Source organism: Carcharhinus amblyrhynchos, chromosome 26 (genome assembly GCF_965287045.1).
Source record: "Carcharhinus amblyrhynchos chromosome 26, sCarAmb.v2.hapA, whole genome shotgun sequence".
Taxonomy (NCBI): domain Eukaryota; kingdom Metazoa; phylum Chordata; class Chondrichthyes; order Carcharhiniformes; family Carcharhinidae; genus Carcharhinus; species Carcharhinus amblyrhynchos.
Genome location: NC_137349.1, coordinates 32,602,411 through 32,627,029, shown reverse-complemented (window position 1 = coordinate 32,627,029; position 24,619 = coordinate 32,602,411). Strand labels below are relative to the sequence as shown.

The 24,619-nt window shown below is 44.5% G+C and overlaps 1 protein-coding gene across 2 annotated transcripts in view; it reads left to right on the top strand.

The window, feature by feature from the left end:
* Positions 1 to 24,619, top strand: part of fsd1 (fibronectin type III and SPRY domain containing 1) — a 63,900-nt gene that overhangs the window by 21,840 nt on the left and 17,441 nt on the right. For both annotated transcript variants that reach the window (XM_080212656.1, XM_080212654.1), the window contains exons 6-10: positions 6,717 to 6,838; positions 10,301 to 10,510; positions 16,584 to 16,682; positions 22,264 to 22,423; positions 24,052 to 24,134. In XM_080212656.1, the coding sequence (XP_080068782.1) occupies positions 6,717 to 6,838; positions 10,301 to 10,510; positions 16,584 to 16,682; positions 22,264 to 22,423; positions 24,052 to 24,134 (674 nt within the window). The remainder of the gene's footprint in view (positions 1 to 6,716; positions 6,839 to 10,300; positions 10,511 to 16,583; positions 16,683 to 22,263; positions 22,424 to 24,051; positions 24,135 to 24,619) is intronic.

The following is a 24,619-nucleotide window of genomic DNA, read 5'->3' as shown; positions in this document are numbered from 1 at the left end:
GTGTAAATACATTATTGGGGTAGGGCCTGGGCGGGGTTGTTGCCAGTGCAGGTTTGAAAGGCCAAATGGCTTCCTTCTGCTCTGTAGGGTTCTATGAATGGTAACAACATAGAAGGAGACCATTTGACCCATTGTTCCCCTGCCAGCTCTCTACAAGAGTATTGCAGCATGTGCTGCTTATCCTTTCCCCTGTAGCCATACAAATATTTTTCTCCTCCAAGAATTGTAAAAGTTTCTTCTGATAGCTAGAATAGATCTTGCAACCAGCACACTCCAGATCCTAATCACTGGTTACATGAGAAGGTATTCCACGTGTTTCCTTTTGTCCTTGGCTAATAACCTTAAATCAGTGTCGTCTGGTTCTCAATCTTTCTTCCAAGGGGGACGGTGTCTCCCTATCTACTCTTCCAGGCCACTTATGCTTTGGAACACCTCTATCAAATCTGCTTTTGACTTTATTTCTCTTGAGGAGAACAGCTCCAGCTCCTCCAACCTATCCAGGTATTTGGAATCTTTCATTCTTGGAACCATTCCCTTAAACTTTTTCTGCAGCCCCTTCTGGAATCTTTGCTATTTATGCAATCCTTAATAATATTGGGACAGGAGTAGGCCACTCAGCTAACCAAAGTTTTTATTTATTAGTCACAAGTAGGCTTATATTAACACTGCAATGAAGTTACTGTGAAAATCCCCTAGTTACCACACTCTGGCGCCTGTCCAGCTACACCGAGGGAGAATTTAGCATGGCCAATGCGCCTAACCGGCACGTCTTTCAGACTCTGGGAGGAAACTGGAGCACCTGGAGGAAACCCACGCGGAAATTGTGCAGACTCTGCACAGGCAGTGATCCAAGCCAGGAATCGAACCCAGGCCCCTGCCGCTGTGAGGCAGCAGTGCTAACCACTGTGCCACTCACTTATAGTCTTGTTCTGTAACACAGAACAAAGAACAGTACAGCACAGAAATGGGCCCTTTGGCCCACCAAGCCTGCGCTGATCATGTTGTCCTATCTTTAACAACCAATTATATCCCTCTACACCCAGCCTATTCATGTGTCAACCAGTTAAGTTTTAAATGTTGCTAATGTGTCTGCCTGAACCACCTCACTTAGCAGTGCATTCCAGGCCCCCCACCACCCTCTGTGTATAATTAAAAACATTTTTCCCCACACATCTCTACTAAACCTTCCTCCCCCTTATCTTGAACTTGTGCCCCTTGTAATTGTCATTTCTGCTCTGGGAAAAAGCTTCCAACTGTTCACCCTATCTATACCCTTCATAATTTTATCAACTTCTATTGGGTCATCCTCAGCCTCCATCTTTCCAGGGAGAACAATCCCAGTTTATTAAACCTCTACTTGTAGCTAATACCCTCCATATCAGACAACATCCTGGTAAACCTTTTCTGTGCTCCCTTCAAAACTTCCACATCCTTCTGGTAGTGTGGTGACTAGAACTGGACAGTTTTTCAAATGTGGCCTAACCAATGTTTCATCTAACTGTATCATAATTTGCAACTTTTATAGTCAATGCCCTGGCCGATGAAGGCAAACATGCCATATGCTTTCTTCACCACTTTTTCCAATTGTGTTGCTACTTTTAAAGATCTGTGGACCTGTATTCCTAGCTCTGTGTGTATGCTCTTGGTGGCTCTGCCATTTATTTTATAGCTCCCACCTGAATTGGATCTACCAAATGCATCATCTCACATTTGTTCAGATTAAATTCCGTCTGCCATTTCTGTACCCAATTTTCCAGCTTAACTGTATCCTGCTGTATTTTCTGACAATCTTCTTCACTATCCATAACTCCAGGAATCTTAGTATCATTCACAAATTTGCTAACCACACCAGCTACATTTTTTTATATATACATACACAGAGTCCCAGCACTGATCCCTGTGGAACATCACTAGTTGTAGACCTCCATTCATGAAAAACACCCTTCCACTGCTACTCTCTCTTCTATGACCAAGCCAGTTGTGGATCCATCGAGCTAATTCACCTTTGATCCTGTCTGATTTAACCTTTTGCACCAGCCTGTCATGAGGGACTTTGTCTACATGGACTTTAGCATGCATTTGACAATGTTCACAGTCCTTCCCTCATCAATCATTTTTGCCAGCTCCTCAAAAAAACTCAATCAAATTATTGAGACATGACCTCCCATGCTGTCCGTTGCTAATAAGACCATTCAGTTCCAAATGTGTATATATATCCTATCCCTAAGAATCTTCTCCCACAATTTCACTATCGCTGATGTCAAGTATTCTGGCCTAAAATTACTCTGGTTATCCTTGCTACCCTTCTTAAATAACGAGACAACTTTGGCTATCCTCCAGTGCTCTGGGACCTCACCTGTGGCCAATGAAGAAACAAAGATTTCTGTTAGCCCAGCAATTTCTTCTCCTGTCTCCCTCAGTAATCTGGGGTGGCACGGTGGTTAGCACTGCTGCTTTACAGCACCAGGGACCTGGGTTCGATTCCCGGCTTGGGTCACTGTGTGTATTTTCTCTGGGTGCTCCAGTTTTCCCCCCACATTCTGAAAGACGTGCTGGTTAAGTGCATTGACTTGAACCGGCGCTGGACAGTGGCAGCTAAGGGAATTTCACAGTAACTTCATTGCAGTGTTAATGTAAGCCTTACTTGTGATTAACTTTATTTTAATATGGGATAGATGTCATCAGGCCCTGGGGATTTACCTATTTTAACGCTTTTTAATACACCTAACACTTCCTCCCTCAATGGTGACTTGCTGTAGAGAGTGAATCCTTTGTGAATACTAAAGCAAAGTACTCATTAAAGATCTCACCCACTTCCTATGGTTCTATGCATAGTTTCCCTCCTTTTGTCCTTGTGTGGACCAACTCTTTCTCTCAATACACTCTTGTTCCTAATATATGTATAAAATGCCTTGGAATTCTCCTTAATCCTGCCTGCCAAGTACATTTTGTGACTTTTTTTTTCCTCCCAGCTCCCTGTTTGAGTTCTTTTCTACTTTTCCCTGTATTCTTCAAGTGTTTCCTGTATGTTGCCTGGACATTATGTATGCAACCTCTTTCCTTTTTGACTAGACTCACAATTTCCCTGATCATCCACGGTTTCCGAATCCTACCTTTCCTATTCTTCCTTTCTTTGGACGCATGCCTGTCCTGCTGCTCCTTTAAAAGACTCCCACATGCCTGATATGGATTTACCCTCAAACTGCCTGTCCCAAACAACAGCCTCCAAACCCAGTTCCCCCAGTTTAGCACCTTAACTTAAGACAACACTTGTCCTTTTCCACGTCTATCCAAAAACTTAGGGAATTGTGGTCATTGCTTGCCACATGTTCCCCCGCTGCAACTTTGACCTGGCCGGGCTTATTCCCTAGTACCAGGTCCAGTGTAGCCCCCCCTCTAGTCAGACTATCTACATATTTTTCCAAGAAACTTCCTGCATACACTTAACAATTCTTCACTATCCAGATCCCTAGCCCTGAGGGATTTCCAGTCAAATATGAGGAAAATTAAAGTCTCCCATTACAACAACTCTATTATTTCTGCTTCTGTCCAGAATCTGCTTACATATCCAGCCTTAATATCCTTGCCTAACCAAGATCTATCAATCTTGGTTTTGAAATTTTCCATTGACCTAGCTTCAATAGCTTTTTGGCAGCAGTGCTTGCTGCATCTCGCTAGACTTTCTGTAAGACATTGCTTTCTAACGTCACCTCTAAACAACCCCACTCTAATTATAAGTTCATTCTGAACTCCTACACCAGAGGAAATATCAGATCCTTTCCCTATTCGATACTTCAATCATCGTAAACCTCAATTATACCACTCTTGATCTTCTCTCTTGAGGGAATACAAGTCTACTCTGTGCAATCTTTCCTCGTCATTTAACCTCTTTTGCCCTGGTATAATTCTGTAACTGCTATACAACAACTCAGCTTTTTCATAGCAAAACCCAATTCAGGAAATAAACAATTTCTTCAATGTCAGCAAAGATGATCTAAATTACACTTACTTTTATGATTGGTGCCCTATTATGGTGTTCCAAATGGTGAGAAGCGTTTTGGCGTTTCCACTGGAACGCAACAAATGTAACTACTGGGCCGTTGTATGTGATAGTTTTTCTGGATAGTTGGGTGGAATAATGGTTAATACTGCTGCCTCACAGTGCCAGGGACCAGGGGTTCGATTTCAGCCTTGGGTGGAGTTTTCACATTCTCCCCATGTCTGCGTGGGTTTCCTCCAGGTTCTCCAGTTTCCTCCCGCAGTCCGAAGATGTGCAGGTTAGGATTGGCCATGCTGAATTACCCATTAGTTTTCCAAGAGGTAAAAGCGGATGCTGGAATCTGAAACAAAAAGAGAAAATGTTGGAAAATCTTTGTCAAAACTTTGACAAAGAGTCATCTGCACTCAAAATGTCAGCTTTTTTCTCTCCTTATAGATGCTGTCAGAAATGCAGAGATTTTCCAACATTTTCTGTTTTGGTTTCAGTTTTCCAAGAGATATAGGTTACGGGAATCGACGAGAGAAGTACATGGGGTTACAGGGATAGGGTTGGAGAGTAGCCCTGGGTAAGATGTTATGTCAGAGAGTCAGTGCAAACTCGATGGGTTGAATTGCTGCCTCCTGCACTGTAGGAATTCTCTTTTATTACAGCTCTATGTAATTTAAGTGACACACCAAAGCTCCCATAAAATTGCACAGGTTATATTCAATGAACAGTGTGTAGATGATTGGAGTGGCGATAACTTATACACTGTTTATGGAGCTGATTTCAGTAAGACCCCTTCGGTATCCCGAGTCTCTCTCTTCTGCCAGTTAATCTACCAGTTTAAGGGATCATTGCAACAATGAGAAAGGGAAAAAGATTTTCACACTGAGCAAAATAACTTGAGTGCTACTGGCTCTGCTACTTTTAGGCCCTACAGAAATGTATTTTTTTTAAAATATGTTCCCACCTGATTGGCACCCCATGCACAAACATCCATTCCCTCCACACCACAGTAACAGCTGTGCGCATCGTCTACAAGATGCGCCCCAAGGAACTCCCCAAGGCTCTTTAGACAACACCTTCCAAACACATGACTGCTACCATATGGATTGACAAGGACAGTACATATCTGGGAACAACACCACTGGGGATTCTCCCTCCATGCCACTCAACATCCTGACCTGGCAATATATCGCCATTCCTTCACTGTCAAAGGGTCAAAGTCCTGGGACACCCTCTCTAACAGCACTGTGTGTGTACCTACATCTCAGTGACTGCAGCGGTTCAAGAAGGCAGCTCACCACTTCTTTCTCAAGGGCGATCGGGGATGGGCAAGGAAGGCGGCACTCAGAAGTGCCATCTTTCAGACTTTACCTGGCAAGGTGAATTTCTGTGACTAACGGTGTAACCTTTTATGGCAGGGTTGCTTCCTGGACGTTGGACGATCACACACCAGCCATTGTTCAGCCAATGCGTCCATCCTTGTGATGCACTGCCTTCCTGTTCCAATTGAAAAGCGATAAGACTCATTATCCAAGTAGATGATGCCTGTCTGTCAGCCAAACATTCTACCATTTTCAACATTTTTATATCCAATAGTGAAATGTTCAAAGAAAATGACAAAATGTCCTAATGATATTTCTCCAGGTTTACACACAGCAGTCTCCTAATCGGGGAAATAGTCCTTTTTTTTGAATAGGCCTACTTCGCATTAAGTTATCTCTACACCCTAGTTATAACTGTAGCACTGCATTCTACACTCTCTTGTTTCCTTCTCTGTAAACGGCATGCTTTGCCTGTATATGCGCAGGAAACAATACATTTCACTATGTTAATACAAAGAACAAAGAAAATTACAGTACAGGAACAGGCCCTTCAGCCCTCCATGCCTTCACTGACCATACTGCCCGACTTAACTAAACCCTTCCCCCCCCACCACGCTTCCGGGTACCATATTCCTCTATTCCCATCTCATTCATGTACTTTCAAGATGCCCTTTAAAAGTCACTACCATATCCGCTTCCACTACCTCTCCCAGCAATGAGTTCCAGGCGCCCACCACTCCGTGTAAAACAAAAATCTGCCTCGTACATCTCTTTTAAAACTTGTCCCTCGCACCTTAAACCGATGCCCCCTAGTAATTGACTCTTCCACCCTGGGGAAAAGCTTCTGACCATCCACTCTGCCCATGCCCCTCATGATCGTGTAGACTTCTATCAGGTCTCCCCTCGACTGCTGTCGTTCCAGTGAGAACAAACCAAGTTTCTCCAGCCTCTCCTCATAGTTAATGCCCTCCATTCCAGGCCATGTGACAATAATAAATCAAAGTAATTGGGAAAAGAACATGAATGGGAAGGGTCAAATTCCAAATACAGTAGGTTGCACGATGGTATGTGGAAGCAAATTAACCAAATGAAGTGTGGTTCTTGATAAGTTAAGTAGTTGGATGAAACATGGACTTTCAAAGACATGGGCCTGACGGGTTAGATGGTCTTTCCCCTCTCTATCCTGTTGAGATGAGGCTGAAGGGACAGTGTTTGCAGCTGTGAAGGTCTAGAGAGAGACCCATGAGGTGAGACAGTGTTGCCCAATGTGGTTGTTGGTGTTCATTAACTTGGTTTTGTTTCACACATCCATTTAGTCAGTGAATGTTTCACCTGTTTTCCAATAACTTTGGAAGGAAAGTTGATTTGAGTTGTTCATAACGCCAGCTTTTGTCTTTGTTGTGCAGTGTTACCATGGCACCAGCTTTTCGGCTGTCCTTGAAGGCCAAGGCCAGTGACAACATGAGCCACCTGATGGTCGACTTCTCCCAAGAACAAAGAATTCTTCGTTCACTGAAGTTCTTGCCAGGTAGGGAAATAAAATAAAAATGCTTCTTTTCCCCTTGGTAAATTCCCAAGCCTTTCTGAATTGTTCACTGGCACCAACTCTGAACTCATTCACGAGGCAGTTGGATACTGTCATGAGGGGCCAGGACAGTGAGGTGGTGATTCTAAGTTCCTGTGAAGTGAAAGCTCGATGGGCTGAATGGTTCCTTCGTCTGTGCTTATTTCTGAAACTCAAGATTTGTAGGAAAGCACTTTTGGCCAAAGAAAGATGGGGAGAAACCAACTTGTTCTGCAGGATGGCACAGTGGTTAGCACTGCTGCCTCACAACGCCAAGGACTCAGGTTTGATTCTCGGCTGTGCGGAGTCTGCACATTCTCCCCATGTCCGCGTGGGTTTTCTCCAGGTGCTCCGGTTTCAAAGAGCAAAGAAAATTAAAGCATAGGAACATGGCCTTTAGTCCTCCAAGCCTGCACCAACCATAATGCCCAACTGAACTAAAACCCCCCTACCCTTCTGGGGACCATATCCCTCTATTCCCATCCTATTCATGTATTTGTCAAGATGCCCCTTAAAAGTCACTATTATATCTGCTTCCACTACCTCCCCCGACAGCGAGTTTCAGGTACCTACCATCTTCTATGTAAAAAAAAACTTGCCTCGTGCATCTCCTTTAAACCTTGTCCCTCGCACCTTAAACCTATGCCCCCTAGTAATTGACTCTTCCACCCTGGAGAAAAGCTTCTGACTATCCACTCTGCCCATGCCCCTCATAATCTTGTAGACTTCTGACAGGTCTCCCCTCAATCTCTGTTGTTCCAGTGAGAACAAACCAAGTTTCTCCAACTTCTCCTCATAGCTAATGCCCTCCATACCAGGCAACATCCTGGTAAATCTTTTCTGCACCCTCTCCAAAGCCTCCACATCCTTCTGGTAGTATGGCGACCAGAATTGAACACTGTATTCCAAGTGCGGCCTAACTAATGTTCTATAAAGCTGCAACATGACTTGCCAATTTTTAAACTCAGTGCCCTGGCTGATGAAGGCAAGCATGCCACATGTATGCCTTCTTAACTACCTTATCCACCTGTGTTGCCACGTACAGTGACCTGCACACCCGGATCCCTCTGCTTATTAATACTCTTAAAGATTCTGCCACTTGCTGTACACTTCCCATCTGTATTAGAACTTCCAAAATGCATTACCTCACGTTTGTCCGGATTAAACTCTATCTGCCATCTCTCTGCCCAAGTCTCCAACTAATCTATATCCTGCTGTGTCCTCTGATGGTCCTAATTGCTATCCACAATTCCATCAACCTTTATGTCATCCGCAAACTTGCTAATCAAACCAGTTATGTTTTCTTCCAAATTATTTATATGTATGTTATAAGCAGCAAAGGTCCCAGCACTCATCCCCGAGGAACACTACCTGTCATAACCCTCCATTCAGAAATGCATCCTTTCACTGCTACCCTCTGTCTTCAATGACTGAGCCAGTTCAATATCCATCTTGCCATCTCACCCCTGATCCTGTGCAGCTTCACCTGTACCAGTCTCCCATGAGGGACCTTGTCAAAGACTTTAGTGATGTCCATGTAGACAATACCCACTGCCCTCCCCTTGTCAATCATCTTCGTCACTTCCTCTCAAAACTTGATCAAGTTAGTGAGACACGAACTCCCCTTCACAAACCCATGTTGCCTCTCACTAATACGTCCACTTATTTCCAAGTGGGAGTAAACCCTTTCTCAAAGAATCCTCTCCAATAATTTCCTTATCACTGACATAAGGCACGCTGGCCTGTAATTACCTTTGTTATCGTCCTTTAAACAAAGGAACAACATTGGCTACACTACAATTCTCTGGGACCTCCTCTGTAGCCAGTGAGGACACACAGATTTTTCTCAAAGCCCCAGCAATTTCCTCCCTTGCCTGTCTCAGTATTCTGGGGTATATCTCATCAGGCCCTGGGAACTTATCTACCTTAATGTTTCTCAAGAGCCCCAATACCACCTCTTTGACCTCAGCCTGACCCAAACTATTTACCCACCCCTCCCCAGACTTCTCCCACAGTCCAAAAGATGTGCTGGTTAAGTGCATTGGCCATGCTGAATTCTCCCTCAGTATATCTGAACAAGCGCTGGAGTGCAGCAACTAGGGGATTTTCACAGTAACTTCATTGCAGTGTTAATGTAAGCCTACCTGTGATAATGATAAATAAATTTTTGACACCACTGAACAATATTGGCAAAAATATAGGAGCAGGTTATCTGTCAACCCTTTTGGCTAGCACTCAGCAGCATTGGGCTGGACTTTCACCCTCGGTAGGTAGTAGGTATAGGGGAAAGTTCCTGGCTCAGCTGCCTGTCTTGGGAGAAAGTATTCAATGACGTAAAGTACTGCAATGGATGTCTGGGCTGTCAGCCAAGAATACATAATGAGACTTGGCTAAGAGTCCAGACAGCCATTAGCCTGTTGACACATCTGGCTGCCACAGAAACTGTTGCTTGATTGAGAGCTCTGGTTGCCCAATGTTTATTTAAAGTGTCTGCAATTTCAACTGTTGAAACTATAAACGGTCTGGATGATTGATATTTATATTGGTGCTTTTTTTAAAGAAAGTGTAAAGTTATCAATGAATGGGTTTTTAAAAATATGTCTTATTTTAACTGTAGAATTAATAGGTTCTATACATTTAGTGGATGAATGGGCACGGAAGTGCCATAGCTTGACAAGGGGATGTTTGGGGAGACATAGCTTGGCATGGGCAGGCAACTGAGCCATGAAGACCATCTTGATTCTGTGTTCAATTTTTGGACTCGATTTGAAATGGGAGATTTCTATTGGAGTGGCCGTGGAGTGCTATAATTGGCCTCAGTGTGGTTAGGCTAGAGAGGTTCTGACTTCTAATCACTATCCAGTAAGCCATATTACTGTTGCATTGTCTGATCACTGCTTGGTCTTGATGCTTGGTGTCTAAGCTTTGAGTTTAAGACTTGCAGCAGAGAAAGGTTGCCGCCTTCAGAGGAATAGTGAGGAAATCATATTCCATGATATGCAATTATCATTGATCATCAAAACTGCAGGCAGTCCAGTGGTGACACAGTGGTTAGCACTGCTGCCTCACAGCGCCAGGGGCCTGGGTTCGATTCTCGGCTTGGGTCATTGTCTGAGTGGAGTTTGCACATTCTCTCCGTGTCTGCATGGGTTTCCTCCAGGTGCTCTGGTTTCCTCCCACAATCCAAAGATGTGCGAGTTAGGTGGATTGGCTGTGCTAAATTGATCCTTAGTGTCAGGGGGACTAGCTAGGGTAAATACATGGGATTATGTGGATAGGGCCTAGGTGGGATTGTGGTGGGTTCAGATTTGATGGGCCAAATAGCCTCCTCCTGCACTATTGGATTCTATTCTGTGATTCTATGAACTGTGTCATTTCCAAAATTCTCAGTGTAAAGTACAAGTTTGTATGTATTTCTGTCATCAGTACCAAGTGTTCCGGAAATCGATGCGTCCGAGTGCCTGGTGGCAGACAACTGTGTGACTGTGGTCTGGAGAATGCCCGAAGATGATGGAAAGATTGATCATTATGTTTTGGAATATCGCAAAACTAATTATGAAGGACCCCCACGGCTAAAAGAAGAGCACCCTTGGATGGTGAAAGAAGGTATCAAGGATCAGGAATTCACCTTATCAGGTAAAGTCTGAAAGATGGAACCTCTGACAGTTCCCTGTCCAACCCTGATTGCCCTTGAGATGGTGGTGGTGAGCTGCCACCTCGAACCGCTGCAGTTACCTGAGGTGTAGGTACACCCACAATGCTGTTAGAAAGGGTGTTTTAGGACTTCAGCCCAGCAATAGTGAAGGAATGGTGATATATTTCCAAGTCAGGATGTCAAGTGGCTTGGGGGGAAGCTTCCAGGTGGTATTGTTCCCAGGTATCTACTGTCCTTGTCAATCCAGATGGTAGTGGCCATGTGTTTGGAAGATGCTGTCTAAAGAGTTTTGATGAATTCCTGCAGTGCATCTTGTAGTTGATGCACGCGGTAGTCACTGTGGTGGCGGAGGGAATGGATGCTTGTGCGTAGGGTGCCAATCAAGTGGGCTACTTCGTCCTGGCTGGTGTCAAATCTTTGTTGGAGCTGCACCCATCCAGACAAGTGGAGAGCATTCCATCACACTCCTGGCTCCTGTTTGTGGAGTTTGAACCTGTGACCTATTGATTCAGAGGTGATGTTGCTGTCACTCTTGGATTAGCAATTATGGCCCTCCCCTCCCCCAAACCCAATTTTACTTTATTTTTCTTTGACTGAATTGGCAATGCCTTTCAAGTCAGAAAGTTGTGGAATTAAGACCACGGATTTGAGCTCATAATGTGACATAAGTGTAGAGCAGGGTGTGGTGCATTATTGAATCTGTTAATGCTTCAGATTAACTGCGAAATTCTGCCAGGTCAGATAGACATGAGAGATTGTGTGACATTATTTATAGAGCAGTGAGTTCTCCCAGCGGCTTGTATAACATTCCTGCCTCAAACACACCCATCAGGGCCAGATTAATAGGTCACTTATCCCATTGTAATGAATGCTAATTGGCTGCTCCGTTGTCGCGACAGTGGGACTGCAGTTCAGAAGTAATTGTATTGAAGCGTTTTGATGTGACAGTGTGCCATATAAATGCAAGTTTTACTTTGACATGAAGAATGCATATGACAAGTTTATTTTATAAAAGAAAATGACAAAGGTATATCACATTATTCTATAGGGCATTGGTAAAGTGCTTGTGAAACATTAAACTTAATGCCTTTAGATACAGAGACCTTTTCATCCAGTTGTTAATTGAATTCCTTCGTGCTGCATTTTTCCAATAACGGGCACTAAATTTTCTTCCCGCAGATGTGATTCTGTTCTATTTATTCATTGTTGCAGTTTAGGCCAGCCAATTATTGCCCATTCTTCATTGAATTAGATTTGATTTATTATTGTCACATGTATTGGGATACAGTGAACAGTATTGTCTCTTGCACTATACAAAGTATACCCTTCAGAGTGCATGGGGGAGATATGTTGCAGTCACTGATAAGGTGAAGAGAAAGATTAACTTAATATATGGAAGATCTATTCCAAAGTCTGGCAGCAGGAAGAAGCTGTCTAGAGTCAGTTGGTATGTGGTCTCAGACTTTTGTATCCTCTTCCCAATTGAAGAGGGTGGAAGAGACCATGTCCGGAGTGCGTGGGAGTCCTTGGTTATACTGGCTGCTTTTCCGAGGCAGTGGGAAGTGTAGACGGAGTCAATGGGTGGGAGGCCACGATGAGTAGAAGACCAGTCACTTCCCCTCTTGCCGTTTTCAATCAGGGAAACATTACACAGCATCAATAAACGTGAAAAAGTTTCATATGCTGTTTGCTTCATGTGCGCATCCAAAGATTTCAAAATTAAAATTTGCACAAAGACTTGCAAGGCCCACTTTATTTTTGATTTATTTTTGTCACGTATTAGTATACAATGAAAAGTATTATTTCTTGCGCACTATACAGACAAAACATATCGTTCATAGAGAAGGCAAGGAGAGAGCGCAGAATGTACTGTTACAGCCATAGCTAGGTTGTAGAGAAAGATTAACTTAATGCAAGGTGTAGGTCCTTTCAAATGTCTGGCAGCAGGAGGGAAGAAGTTGTTTTTGAGTTGGTTGGTATGTGACCTCGGACTTTTGCATCTGTTATCAGATGGAAGGAGGTGTGTGTGTGTGTGTGTTGGGTCCGAGGCAGTGGAAAGTGTAGACCAAGTCAATGATTATGACTGAGTCAAAGTTTATGATGCGATTAGGCAAGAATTAGGGAGCATAAGATGGGAACAGAAACTGTCAGGTATGGGCACAAACGAAAAGTGGAGCTTGTTCAAGGAACAAATACTGCGTGTCCTTGATTGGTATGTCCCTGTCAGGCAGGGAGGAGATGGCTGAGTGAGGGAACCATGGTTCACGTGTCTTGTCAAGAGTAAAAAGGAAGTGTATGTAAGAATGAAAAAACAAGATTCAGTTGTGTCACTTAAGGGTTACAAGGTAGCTAGGAATGAGTTTTAAAAAAAGGATTTAGGAGAGCTAGGAGGGGGCATGAGAAGTCCTTGGTGGGTCGGATAAAGAAAAACCAAGGCTTTTTACTCTTATGTGAGAAATAAAAGAATGACCAGGGTGAGGTTAGGGCCAGTCAAGGATAATAGTGGGAACTTGTGCATGGAGTCAGAAGAGATAGGAGAGGCGTTGAATGAATACTTCTCTTCAGTGTTCACTAAGGAAAGGGGCCATGTTTTTTGAGGATGAGAGTGTGATACAGGCTGATAGGATGGAGGTGGTAGATGTTCTGAGGGAAGATGTATTAGCAATTTTGAAAAACCTGATGGTCACTAAGTCCCCTGGGCCAGATGGGATACATCCTAGCATACTTTGGGAGGGAGGCAAGGGATGGGATTGCAGAGGCCTTTAGCTTTGATCTGTGGGTTCTCACAGTCCACAGGGATTGTGCCAGAGGACTGCAGAGTGGTGAATGTTGTTCCTGTCTTCAAGAAAGGAAATAGGAATGACCCTGGTAATTATAGGCCAGTTGGCCTTACTTCAGTGGTCATTGAATTAATGGAAAGCGTCCTGAGAGGTAGGATTTATGACCATTTGGAAAAATGCAGCTTAATGCGGGATAGTCAGCACGGTTTCATAGGGGGTAAGTCCTGCCTCACAAATTTGATTGAATTCTTTTGAGGAGGTAACTAACTAAATGAGTAGACGAAGGTAGAAAGTTGATAAACATAAGAAATAGGAGCAGGAGTAGGCCATCTAGGCCTTTGAGCCTGCCCCGCCATTCAGTAAGATCATGGCTGATCTGAAGTGGATCAGTTCCACTTTCCCGCTTTCTCCCCATAACTCTTAATTCCCCTGTCTATCAGAAATCTATCTACCCGTGACTTAAATATATTTAGTGAGGTAGCCTCCACCACTTCAATGGGCAGAGAATTCCAGAGATTCACCACCCTTTTGAGTGAAGAAGTTCCTCCTCAACTCTGATCTGAGGAGGATCTGATGTTGTATACGTGGATTTTAGTAAGGCGTTTGATAAGGTTCCCCATGGTAGGCTCATGAAGAATGTAAGGAGGTGTGGGATAGAAGGAAATTTGGCCGATTGGATAAGTAACTGGCTGTCTCATAAAAGACAGGTGGTGGTGGAGGGAAAATTTTCAGACTGAAGGCCCGTTACCAGCAGTGTACCTCAGGGATCAGTGCTGGTTCCTCTGCTATTTATGATTTTTATCAATGACTTGGAAGGGGGACTGAAGGGTGGGTTAGTAAATTTGCTGATGACACCAAGATTGATGGAGTAGTGGATGAGGTGGAGGGCTCTTGTAGGCTGCTAAGAGACATTGATAGGATGCAGAGCTGGGCGGAAACATGGCAGATGGAGTTTAACTGTGATAAGTGCGAGGTATTCATTTTGGTAGGACAAACTTGAATGCGGATTACAGGGTCAACGGCAGGGTTCTGAAGAATGTGGAGGAACAGAGAGATCTTGGGGTTCATACCCACAGATCTCTGAAGGTTGCCACTCATGCGGATAGAGCTGTGAAGATGGCTTATAGTGTATTAGTGTTTATTAATAGGGGGTTTGACTTTAAGAGCCGTGGGGTTATTCTGCAACTATACAGGTACTTGGTGAGACCACATTTGGAATATTGTGTGCAGTTGTGGTCACCTCACTATAAGAAGATGTGGGAGCATTGGAGAGAGTGCAGAGGAGATTTACCAGGGTGCTGCCTGGTTTGGAGGGTAGGCCTTACAAGGAAAGGTTGAGGGAGCTAGGGCTTTTCTCTTTAGAGCGGAGGAGAATGAGAGGCGACTTAGTAGAAGTTTGTAAGATGATGAGGGGGTGAGAGAGAGTGGACGTGCAGAGACTATTTCCTCGGGTGGATGTAGCTGTTACTAGGGGGCATAACTATAAGGTTCGTGGTGAGAAATATAGGAGGGATGTCCGAGGTAGATTCTTTACTCAGAGAGTAGTTGGGGTGTGGAATGCACTGCTTGCTGTGATAGTGGAGTCGGACACTTTAGGAACTTTCAAGCGATTATTGGATAGGCACATGTAGCACACCAGAATGATAGGGAGTGGGATAGCTCGATCTTGGGTTCAGACGTAGCTCGGCACAACATGGAGGGCCGAAGGGCCTGTACTGTGCTGTACTGATCTATATTCAATGGATGGGAGGCTGGATTGCATGATGGATTGGGCTACGTTCACAGCCTTTTGTAGTTTTTTGTGACTTTGGGCAGAGCAGGATCCGTACCAAGCTGTGATACAACCAGAAAGAATGCTTTTTCAATGGTGCATCTGTGAATGTCGGTGAGAGTCATAGCTGACATGTCAAATTTCCTTAGTCATTTGCGAAAGTAGAGGCATTGGTGGGCTTTCTTAACAGTAGTGTCAGTATGGAGGGACCAGTACAGGTTGTTGGGGATCAGGGCACCTAAAAACCTGAAGCTCTTGACCCTTTTGACTTCATCCCCATTGATGTGGTCAGGGGCACGTTCTCCTTTATCTTCCTGAAGTCAATGACAATCTTATTCGTTTTGTTGATATTGAGGGAGAGATTATTATCACTGCACCAGTTCACCAGATTCTCTGTCTCATTCCTGTACACCGTCTTGTTATTGTTTGAGATCTGTCCCACAATGGTGGTGTTATCGGCAAACTTGAAATCGATTTGGAGGGGAAATTGGCCACACAGTCATAGATGTATAAGGAGTTCAGTAGGGGGCTGAGAACAGAGCCTTGTGGGGCACTGGTGTTGAGGATGATCGTGGAGGAGGTGTTGTTGCCTATCCTTACTGATTGTGATCTGTGGGTTAGGAAGTTCAGGATCCAGTCGCAGAGGGAAGAACCGAGGCCCAGGCCACGGAGTTTGGAGATGAGTTTCGTGGGAATAATAGTGTTGAAGGCTGAGCTGTAGTCAATAAATAGTCTGACATAGGTGGCTTTGTTATCTAGGTGTTCTAAGGTTGAGTGCAGAGCCAGGGAAATCGATTGTCGAAAAACCCATCTGGTTCAGTAATGACCTTTAGAGAAGGAAGTTTGCCATCCTTACCTGGTCTGGCCTACATGTGGTTCCAAAGCCTCAGCAATGTGGGTGACTCTCGAGTGCCCTCTGACATGACCTAGCAAGTCATTAGTTCAAGGGTGACGAGGATGGGCAATAAATGCTGATGTGGAAATGCCGGCGTTGGACTGGGGTAAACACAGTAAGAAGTCTCACAACGCCAGGTTAAAGTCCAACAGGTTTATTTGATAGTAAACCCACAAGCTTTGGGAACATCGTTCCTTCATCGGGTGAGAGGAACTTTTCATGCACCTGACAAAGGAACAGCATTCTGAAAGCTTGTGGGTTTACTATCAAATAAACTTTAACCTGGTGTTGTGAGACTTCTTACAATAAATGCTGGCCAACCAGCAATGCCCATGTCTCTCAAATGAATGAAAAAAACTGCTCTCAAAGGCATTTGGAGACCATTACCAGCCTGGGAGCAAAACCTGCATCCCATTAAAGAATACAAAATATACAAATTCGAGATTTGTATACAAGATTTGTATGAACACAGGCAGCGTTTGGGGTCGCTATGATTGGGCCAAGTCCCACGCTAGGAAGGGTATTGATTCACTTGGTTGTCAGAAATGTTTGACTTCCTTGTTAATGGAAATGATTTGTGACCTAGAGTTTCTCCATCTGCTTTTCAGGGTTAAAATTTGACACCAAATTCATCAACTTCCGGGTGAAAGCTTGCAACAAAGCTGTAGCTGGAGAGTTTGCGGAGCCTATCACACTGGAGACCAGTGGTTTGTAAAGCTATCCTGCTTCATTTGCAATAATAACTTGATTGTCATGTGTTTGTTAAAGAATTACCATCCTCGTGGTCACCTGAACTTGCTGCTCTCACTAGGTGCCCTGCTAATTTTAGCCCATGTAGTTAAGATAGCTTAAACTTCCTTGCTTTTATATGGTTGTCCCATATTTGTAAAGCTCAGATGTGGAAATGCCAGCATTGGACTAGGGTGGGCACAGTGAGGAGTCTCAACACCAGGTTAAAATCCAGCAGGTTTATTTAGAATCATGACCTTTTGGAGCACTGCTCCTTTATCAGGTGAACCTACCTCTCCACTCAGTCCCTGAAAGAGCAGCACTCCGAGTGCGTGATTCCAAATAAACCTGTTGAACTTTAACTTGGTGTTGTAAGATTTCTTACTATAAAGCTCAGAGTCCTGTATGCTTTCTGTTCGTCACTTTCTCAAGCTGTTGCGCCACCTTCAATGCTTTGTTCACATTTACTTCCAGGCCCCTTTTGGGATAGGAGCAGCAGTAGGCCATTCAGCCCACTACACCATTCAAGCAGGTCATGGCTGATCGTCCACCTCTACGCTATCTTTCCTCACTATCCCCATATCCCTGGATGTCACTAGGATCCAGAAACTATGTCTTGAATATGCTCAATGATTGAGTTTCCACAACTCTCTGGGGAAGAGTTCCAAAGATTCACCACCCTCTGGTAGTGTTAATGAGTTCATATTGTCCCTCCATGTTCTTCTACCAAAGTGGGTCACTTCACAAGTCTCCATTAAATTTCATCTGCTATTTACTCCACCTATTCTTCCAGGCTCTACTGACCCTTTTAAAATTTAACACTCTACTCCTCACAGTTGGCAATCCTGTGCGGAGTCTGCACATTCTCCCTGATTCTGTGTGGGTTTTCTCCCACAGTCCGAAAGATGTTTTGGTTAGGTGCGTTGGCCATGCTAAATTCTCCCTTGGCGTATCCAAACAGGCACTGGAGTGTGGCAACCAGGGGATTGTCACAGTAACTTCATTGCAGTGTTAATGTGAGCCGACTTGTGACACTAAGAAGTAAATAAATTTTAAAACTTTAGTTTTCTGTCAGTCTGCCAGTTTCAAATCCTTGCAGCTCCTGTTCCTTTTTATCTCATGAGCTCTAATTTTGCTCTCAAGCTTGTTATTTGATAGGCTGTGTACTCTGCATCAACTACATTGCCACCGTCCAGCTTCTCTGTTCCCTCTTCAAAAAAATCTCAATTCAATTAGTTAGACACAACTTGTCCTAAAGAAACCCATGCTGGCTTTCTATTTTAGTTAATCAGCATTCATCTCGCAACCATTTCTAAACGAGTTCAATGGACCGGTTTGTCATTGCTGGGCTCGTCCTTGCACTATTTTATGAAGAAGTACACAGCACTGAGATTCTCCAGTCCTCTGGCCGTACCTATGGAGGATTGGTCAACTATGGCCAACACCTCCACGATTTCCAGCCTTGCGTTCCATCAGTATTCTGTGACACGTCTCATTCAGCCAGGCTAACTTATCAGCCAGTTTGTCCAGTACAATTGTTTCATCAAATTTTAGCTTTTCAAGTGCCTCCACTATGTCCCCTTTCACTATTATTTGGGAAATATCTTCTTCTTTGCTAAAGGTGGATGCAAAGTACTCATTTAGATCTCAGCCACTATGTGTAAATTCCATTTTGGACCTATAATCGACTCCACTCCTTTTTACTATTTATGTGCCTGTAGAAGACTTATTATGTTAAAATTATAGAATCCCCACTGTACAGAAGGAGACCATTTGGCTCAGAGTCTATACAGACCACAATCCCACCCAGACCCTATTCCCACAACCCCATGCGGGATATAGGGTGATATTTACACCGTTGGGTTGAGGGGAAGGATTGACAAAGGAAACTGACACTCAGGGTATGGGCCAAGTGATGGCAGATGGGATTAGGTGGAAGTTCAGGTGTTTCTAATGTATAGGTGCAGACTTGATGGGCCGAAGGGCCTCTTCTGCGCTGTATGAGTCTATGAATGTAAATGGTGGTGATCGTGTCTGAGAAGGGTGCTGATAGCAGCCATTAATGATCAGAATATGTAAATGGCAGAACAAAGGTAAGCAAAGTGTCGAAGGACACCCTGAGATATGTAACACGGGGGGACATCCCTAGGAGGGTGGAGGAGAGGAAACTGTTGAGGGGAGAAAGATAGTGAGATTTTTATAAAGTGGAAAAATGAAATTAATATAATAAATAAATGGAAATGCAACGAAGGTTGGGGGAGAGGTTAATGTTCCTGCTCCAAAGTTGTCAAAGTCAATATTCAGTTCAGAAGGCTGTAAAGTACCTAAGTGGAAGAGGAGGTGCTCCCTCCAGTTTGTGTTGGGTTTCACTGAAACATTGCAACAAGTCAAGGACTGATGTGTCGACAGGAGAGCAGGATGGTGTGTTGAAATGGCAAGCGAGAGGAAGGCCTGGGTCCTGCTTGTGGACAGACCGATGGTGTTCAGCAAAGTGGTCACCCAACCTGCATTTGGTCTCCCCAGTGTAGCGTAGGCTGCATTGGGAGCAGCGAATGCAGTAGACCAGATTGAAGGAGGTGCATATATAACTCTGCTTCACCTGAAAGGAGTGTTTAGGCCCTTGGATGGTGAACAGGGAGGAGGTTAAAAAAAAAACAGGAAAATGTCCCCCTTGTCCTCACTTTTCACCCCACCAGCGTCCACCTTCAAAGGATCATCTTTGTCAACATTCTACAGGAACATTTCCTCCAGGATACCCTGGTCCAATTCTCCATCACACCCAACACCTCACTCCCTGCCCACAGCAGCGGTGCAACACCTGCCCTTTTACCTCATGGCGAAGGCTCATCCCGACTCAAAACTTTGGCTCTATTCTCTCTCCACAGATGCTCTCAGACCAGCTGAAATTTTCCAGCATTTTCTGTTAATACTACTTCCTTGTTGGGCTGAAACGTACAAATCTAGAAAATTCTTTTGAATATGCTATTTAAAAACCCTTGCACCTCTCTGTCCCTTGTACTACTTACTATTCCAGTCTATTAAGTTCCCCATATAGCGAGTCTAACTTTTTTGCACCTACTTGCAAATATATACCTCTATTTTTTACTTCTAGCCATTGACCTATGGAATTCATAAGTTTTTGACATAGAAACAGAGCAGGAGGAGGCCATTTGGCCCCTTGAGCCTTCTCTGTCATTCATTTTGATCATGGCTGATCATCAAATTCAATAACCTGATCCCCCCCCCCCCGGCCCGCCCCCCAAATATCTCTTGATATATCTAATTTCTTTTTGAAATTAGACAACATTTTGGCCTCAACTTATTTCTGTGGTAGTGAATTCCACATATTCCCTTTGGGCGAAGAAATTTCTCCTTATGGTGCGGTGGTGCAGTGATTAGCACTGCTGTCTCTCAGCGCCCGGGACCTGGGTTCGAATCCCGGCTTGGGTCACTGTCTGAGCGGAGTTTTCACATTCTCTCTGTGTCTGCGTGGGTTTCCTCCTACGGTCCAAAGATATGCGTGCTGGTGGATTGGCCACACTAAATTGCTCCTTGGTGTCAGTGGGATTAGAAGGGCAAATACATCGGGTTTCAGAGATAGGGCCTGGGTGAGATTGTGGTCAGTGCAGGCTTGATGGGCTGAATGGCCTTCTTCTGGACTAGGGATTCTGTGATAGATTTTATGATTCTTACCTCAGTTCTAAAAGGTTTATCCCTTATAATGAACATTAAAAGGATTCATTTTGATATTTCAGCTTCTACCTTGATCCGGTATGTGTGTGTGTCCCAATTACTTGCTCTCTGTAAAGTGAGTTGAAGATGAAGGTTTATCAATGCCTTTTGCTCCCTGGTTTGTTGTCTGTGGGAATTCCTCAGTCTGATTGGCTGTTTAGCCAATTTAATAATATCACTTTTGCTGGATGCCTGGGATTGTCAATACTTGGCACCAGAATCAAATTAATTTCAGGAAAGGTGAACTGCACCTCAGAGAGTCTGTTAGATCTTTGTGGGCACCCTTCGTGTAGGTCAACAGAGAGCCATTGTAGAATTAGTGAAATTGCAATTTGATCATAATTGGAACCTTTGGCCAGAATTTTCTGATGACGTCCATGGCTGGGATTCTCCAGTCCCGCTGTTGCAAATGGAGATCTGGCTGAGTGTCAAATTCTGCGTTCTCACGGGCAGTGCTGGTGGAGCGTGCAACATTGGAGAAATCTGGTCCCTGTCGTATGAGTGGTTAGCAGTGCTGTGTCTCAGTTCCAGGGATCCAGGTTCATGGAATCATACAGTGCAGAAGAGGCCCTTCGGTCCATCGAGCCTGTACCGACGTGTGATAAACCTGACCTCCCACTTAATCATTTACCAGCACTTGGCCCATAGCCTTGATGTGCCATGTGCTGATCTAGGTACTTTTTAAAGGATGTGAGACACCCAGCTTCTACCACCCCTCCAGGCAGCGCATTCCAGACCAACACCAGGCTCTGGGTAAAAAAGTTTTTCCTCACATCCCCCTAAACCTCCTGCCCCTCACTTTGAACCTATGTCCCCTCGCGGCTGACCCTTCAACTAAGGGGAACAGATGCTCCTTATCCACTCTGTCCCCGTCCCTCATAATCTCGGACACCTCTGTCAGGTCACCCCTCAGTCTTCTCTGCTCTAAAGCCAACAACCCAAACCTATCCAACCTCTTAAATGTTCCATCCCAGACAGCATCCTAGTGAATCTCCCCTGCACCCCACCTCCAATGCAATCACATCCTTCCTAGTCCGGTTCAGTTCCAGACTTGGGTGCGTGAATATGTAGAGTTTGCACATTTTCCCCGTGTCTGCTTGAGTTTCCTCCGGGTGCTATGGTTTCCTCCTACAATTCAAAGAGGTGCGGCTTGGGTGGATTGGCCATGCTAAATTGTCCCTTAATGTCTGAAGATGTGTAGGTTAAATGAATTAGCCATGGGTAGAACAAAGAACAAAACAGCCCAGGAAACGGGCCCTTCGGCCCAACGAGCCCGCGTCGCCATTTTAACACCACCAGTCCCCCCCTCCACCCATGACCCTTATCTATTGTTTATGGCCATCCACATTGAGGGAAACTAATTTAGGGACAATTTATTACTGCCAGTCAGCCTAATAGCACATCTTTGGGGTGTGGGAGGAAACCGGAGCACCTGGAGAAAACCCACGCAAGCACGGGGAGAATGCGCAAACTCCCACAGACACTGGCCCAAATCCATGTGTCTGCAGGGATAGAGTGGAGGAGAGGGCCTGGGTAAAACACTCAGTCAGTGTAGACTTAATGGGCCAAATGGCCTCTTCTGTACTGCAGGGATTCTATGAATTAAAGTGTGGGTAGAACCATTAGGGCGAAGAAAGGAATTGTAGAGGATGAAGATATTGCAGAGGATTATTCAGTTCCAAAAAGTGATGCTAGAAAACATATTAAGTTGTAGTTTTTTTAATTAAAATATTTTGATCAGCTCTTCAGGTGCAGTTCTTTTCTGGTAGTGAATTATGTGAGTTCTGCTCCAAGGATCAATGCTTCTTGCTCGTGTTTTCCCTGCAGCATTTAATTTCAATTTGGATGCTGCCACAGCCCACCAGAATCTGAAAGTGGAGGACCACAGTGTGGAATGGGATGCATCCGGGGGAAAGGTGCAGGAGATCAAAGTCCGAGGAAAGGAGAACCGAAGTCGGACAGCTTCGCCAGCTAATTCCCCTGCAAGGTACAAATCTTCAGTTAAAGGTCAGGATGAGAGCGAATGTATCACAGGCCCCACCAGTGGAAGGTATCCAAACTGCAGGCCTCCCACCCCAGGCTACATCCAGCTGGTTGTTGTATGAAGCCCAAATGACATGTCCTGTTGCAGAACAGCAAATCCAAACAGACTGTAACCAGAGCCAGGGGAATTTGTTCAGTTTGGTGTATGGTTATATGTTGCTTGCAGTACTGCATCATTCTACACAAGTGGCAGGCGCATAATGGTTAGCACTGCTGCCTCGCAGCATCAGGGACCTGGGTTCAATTCCTGGCTTGGGTCACTTGTGTGGAGTTTGCATATTCTCCCCGTGTCTGCGTGGGTTTCCTCCGGGTGCCCTAGTTTCCTCCCACAGTCTGAAAGACCTGCTGGTTAGGTGCATTGGCCGTGCTAAATTCTCCCCCAGTGTACCCGAACAGGCACCAGAATGTGGTGGCTGAGGAGATTTTCACACAAGTTTCATTGCAGCGTTAATGTAAGCCAACTTGTGATACTAATAAATAAACTTAAATTTAAAACTTCTTTTATACGTGCCTTGCTGGACTCCATGATTTTACATAAGCAGTGGGATTTCACAACCCTCCCCAGTGGCGTGGGTTGCATTCAATGGGAAATCCCATTGACAGCTAGCCAACAACACACTGCCTCCCATCACCCTGAAACACCATGAGGGGGATGGGGTTGCGGAGCACAGTGCAGAATCCTCCCCAACAAGGTGTGGCACCACTAAAACAAAAATTCTGAGCATCTCTGATCTCATTCCTATCAATTTTGTCTTCTGCAGGTTACTTCACCTTGTCTATTCTCAATTTCCATACGAGTTTCCTCGTGCTCTTTCATTTAAATCTATCATCATATCTTCTTGTTCCCTATCTCTCAGACTTGTAATAACTAGAATCCCTACAGTACAGAAGGAGGCCATTCAGCCCATCGAGCCTGCACTGATAACAATCCCACCCTAGCCCTGTAACCCCACATATTTACCCTGCTAATCCTTCCCCGAAACTAGGGTCAATTTAGAGTGGCCAATTTACCTAATCCGCACATCTTTGGACTGTGAGAGGGAACCGAAGCACCTGGAAGAAATCCACGCAGACACGGGGAGAACGTGCAGACTCTGCACAGACAGTGACCTGAGGGAGGAATTGAACCCGGGTCCCTGGCGCTGAGGCAGCAGTGCTAACCACTGTGCCGCCTGGTGGATTGTTCCAATGACTTGAACGTTGAGCAAAACAGAAGAGTTTTGTGAAATATAGGAAACGTTCTTCTTGAATTCCTAGAATTCTCGGGGCAGTCCTGTGGCAACCCTAGCATCACTATGGGGAACTGCACACAATTTGAGTTAAAATACACACATCATTAATACCCGTGGAATGATAAATTGTTGGCGAACAGAATTCTCTTTGCTTCGCTACATGCTGTGTTTGTTTCTTTGTCTAGCCCTTTTCAAAGTAATTTTTATTTCTGGTCACTCCTGCAGTTTTTCATTAGCTTTGCTTTATAATACTTTAAACAGCTCCAACATCACCTTTTTAAAGCAAGCAGACAATCGGTTTGTCTCGAGTTATAATAGTTCTGTTTTATTTTTGACTAAGGAGCATCATTCAGTCACCAAAGAGAATGCCATCTGGAAGAAGCAGCAGGGATCGATTTACTGCGGAATCGTACACTGTGCTGGGTGGGTACATTAAACTGTCTAGCCTTGTATTAGTGAGCCTTTTTGCTGATTTGTTCTTGATGGTCTGTGGACCTAAAAGGGATCTTTACAAAAACCACAACACTGGAAATGATATCCCAGTAAATGTAATTACACTAAGTACAGTGCAGAGAGGGAAATTATTCTCTGGATTACTCCCCGTCTTCAGATTTCATTAGAGTGATGCTTTTGACATGACAAAGCAAATCTATGTTGCTTGCAATTCCAAGGGAACATAATTGAAATTTTACAATTTACATTCAGAGAAGTTCTGCATATGCATACAAGCCATAGGCTAGAATTTTTTTGACTACTAATACCAACAGGATTTTCCTGTCTCACTGCAGTGATTGGAGATTTGGCCTGTCGCCAAATTCTCCGTCTTCGCTGCAGCAGGAACGTGGCATGGATAGGCAGTAAGATCACGCCCACAACACGCACGCACATGGACCCCAACACAGGTCTTT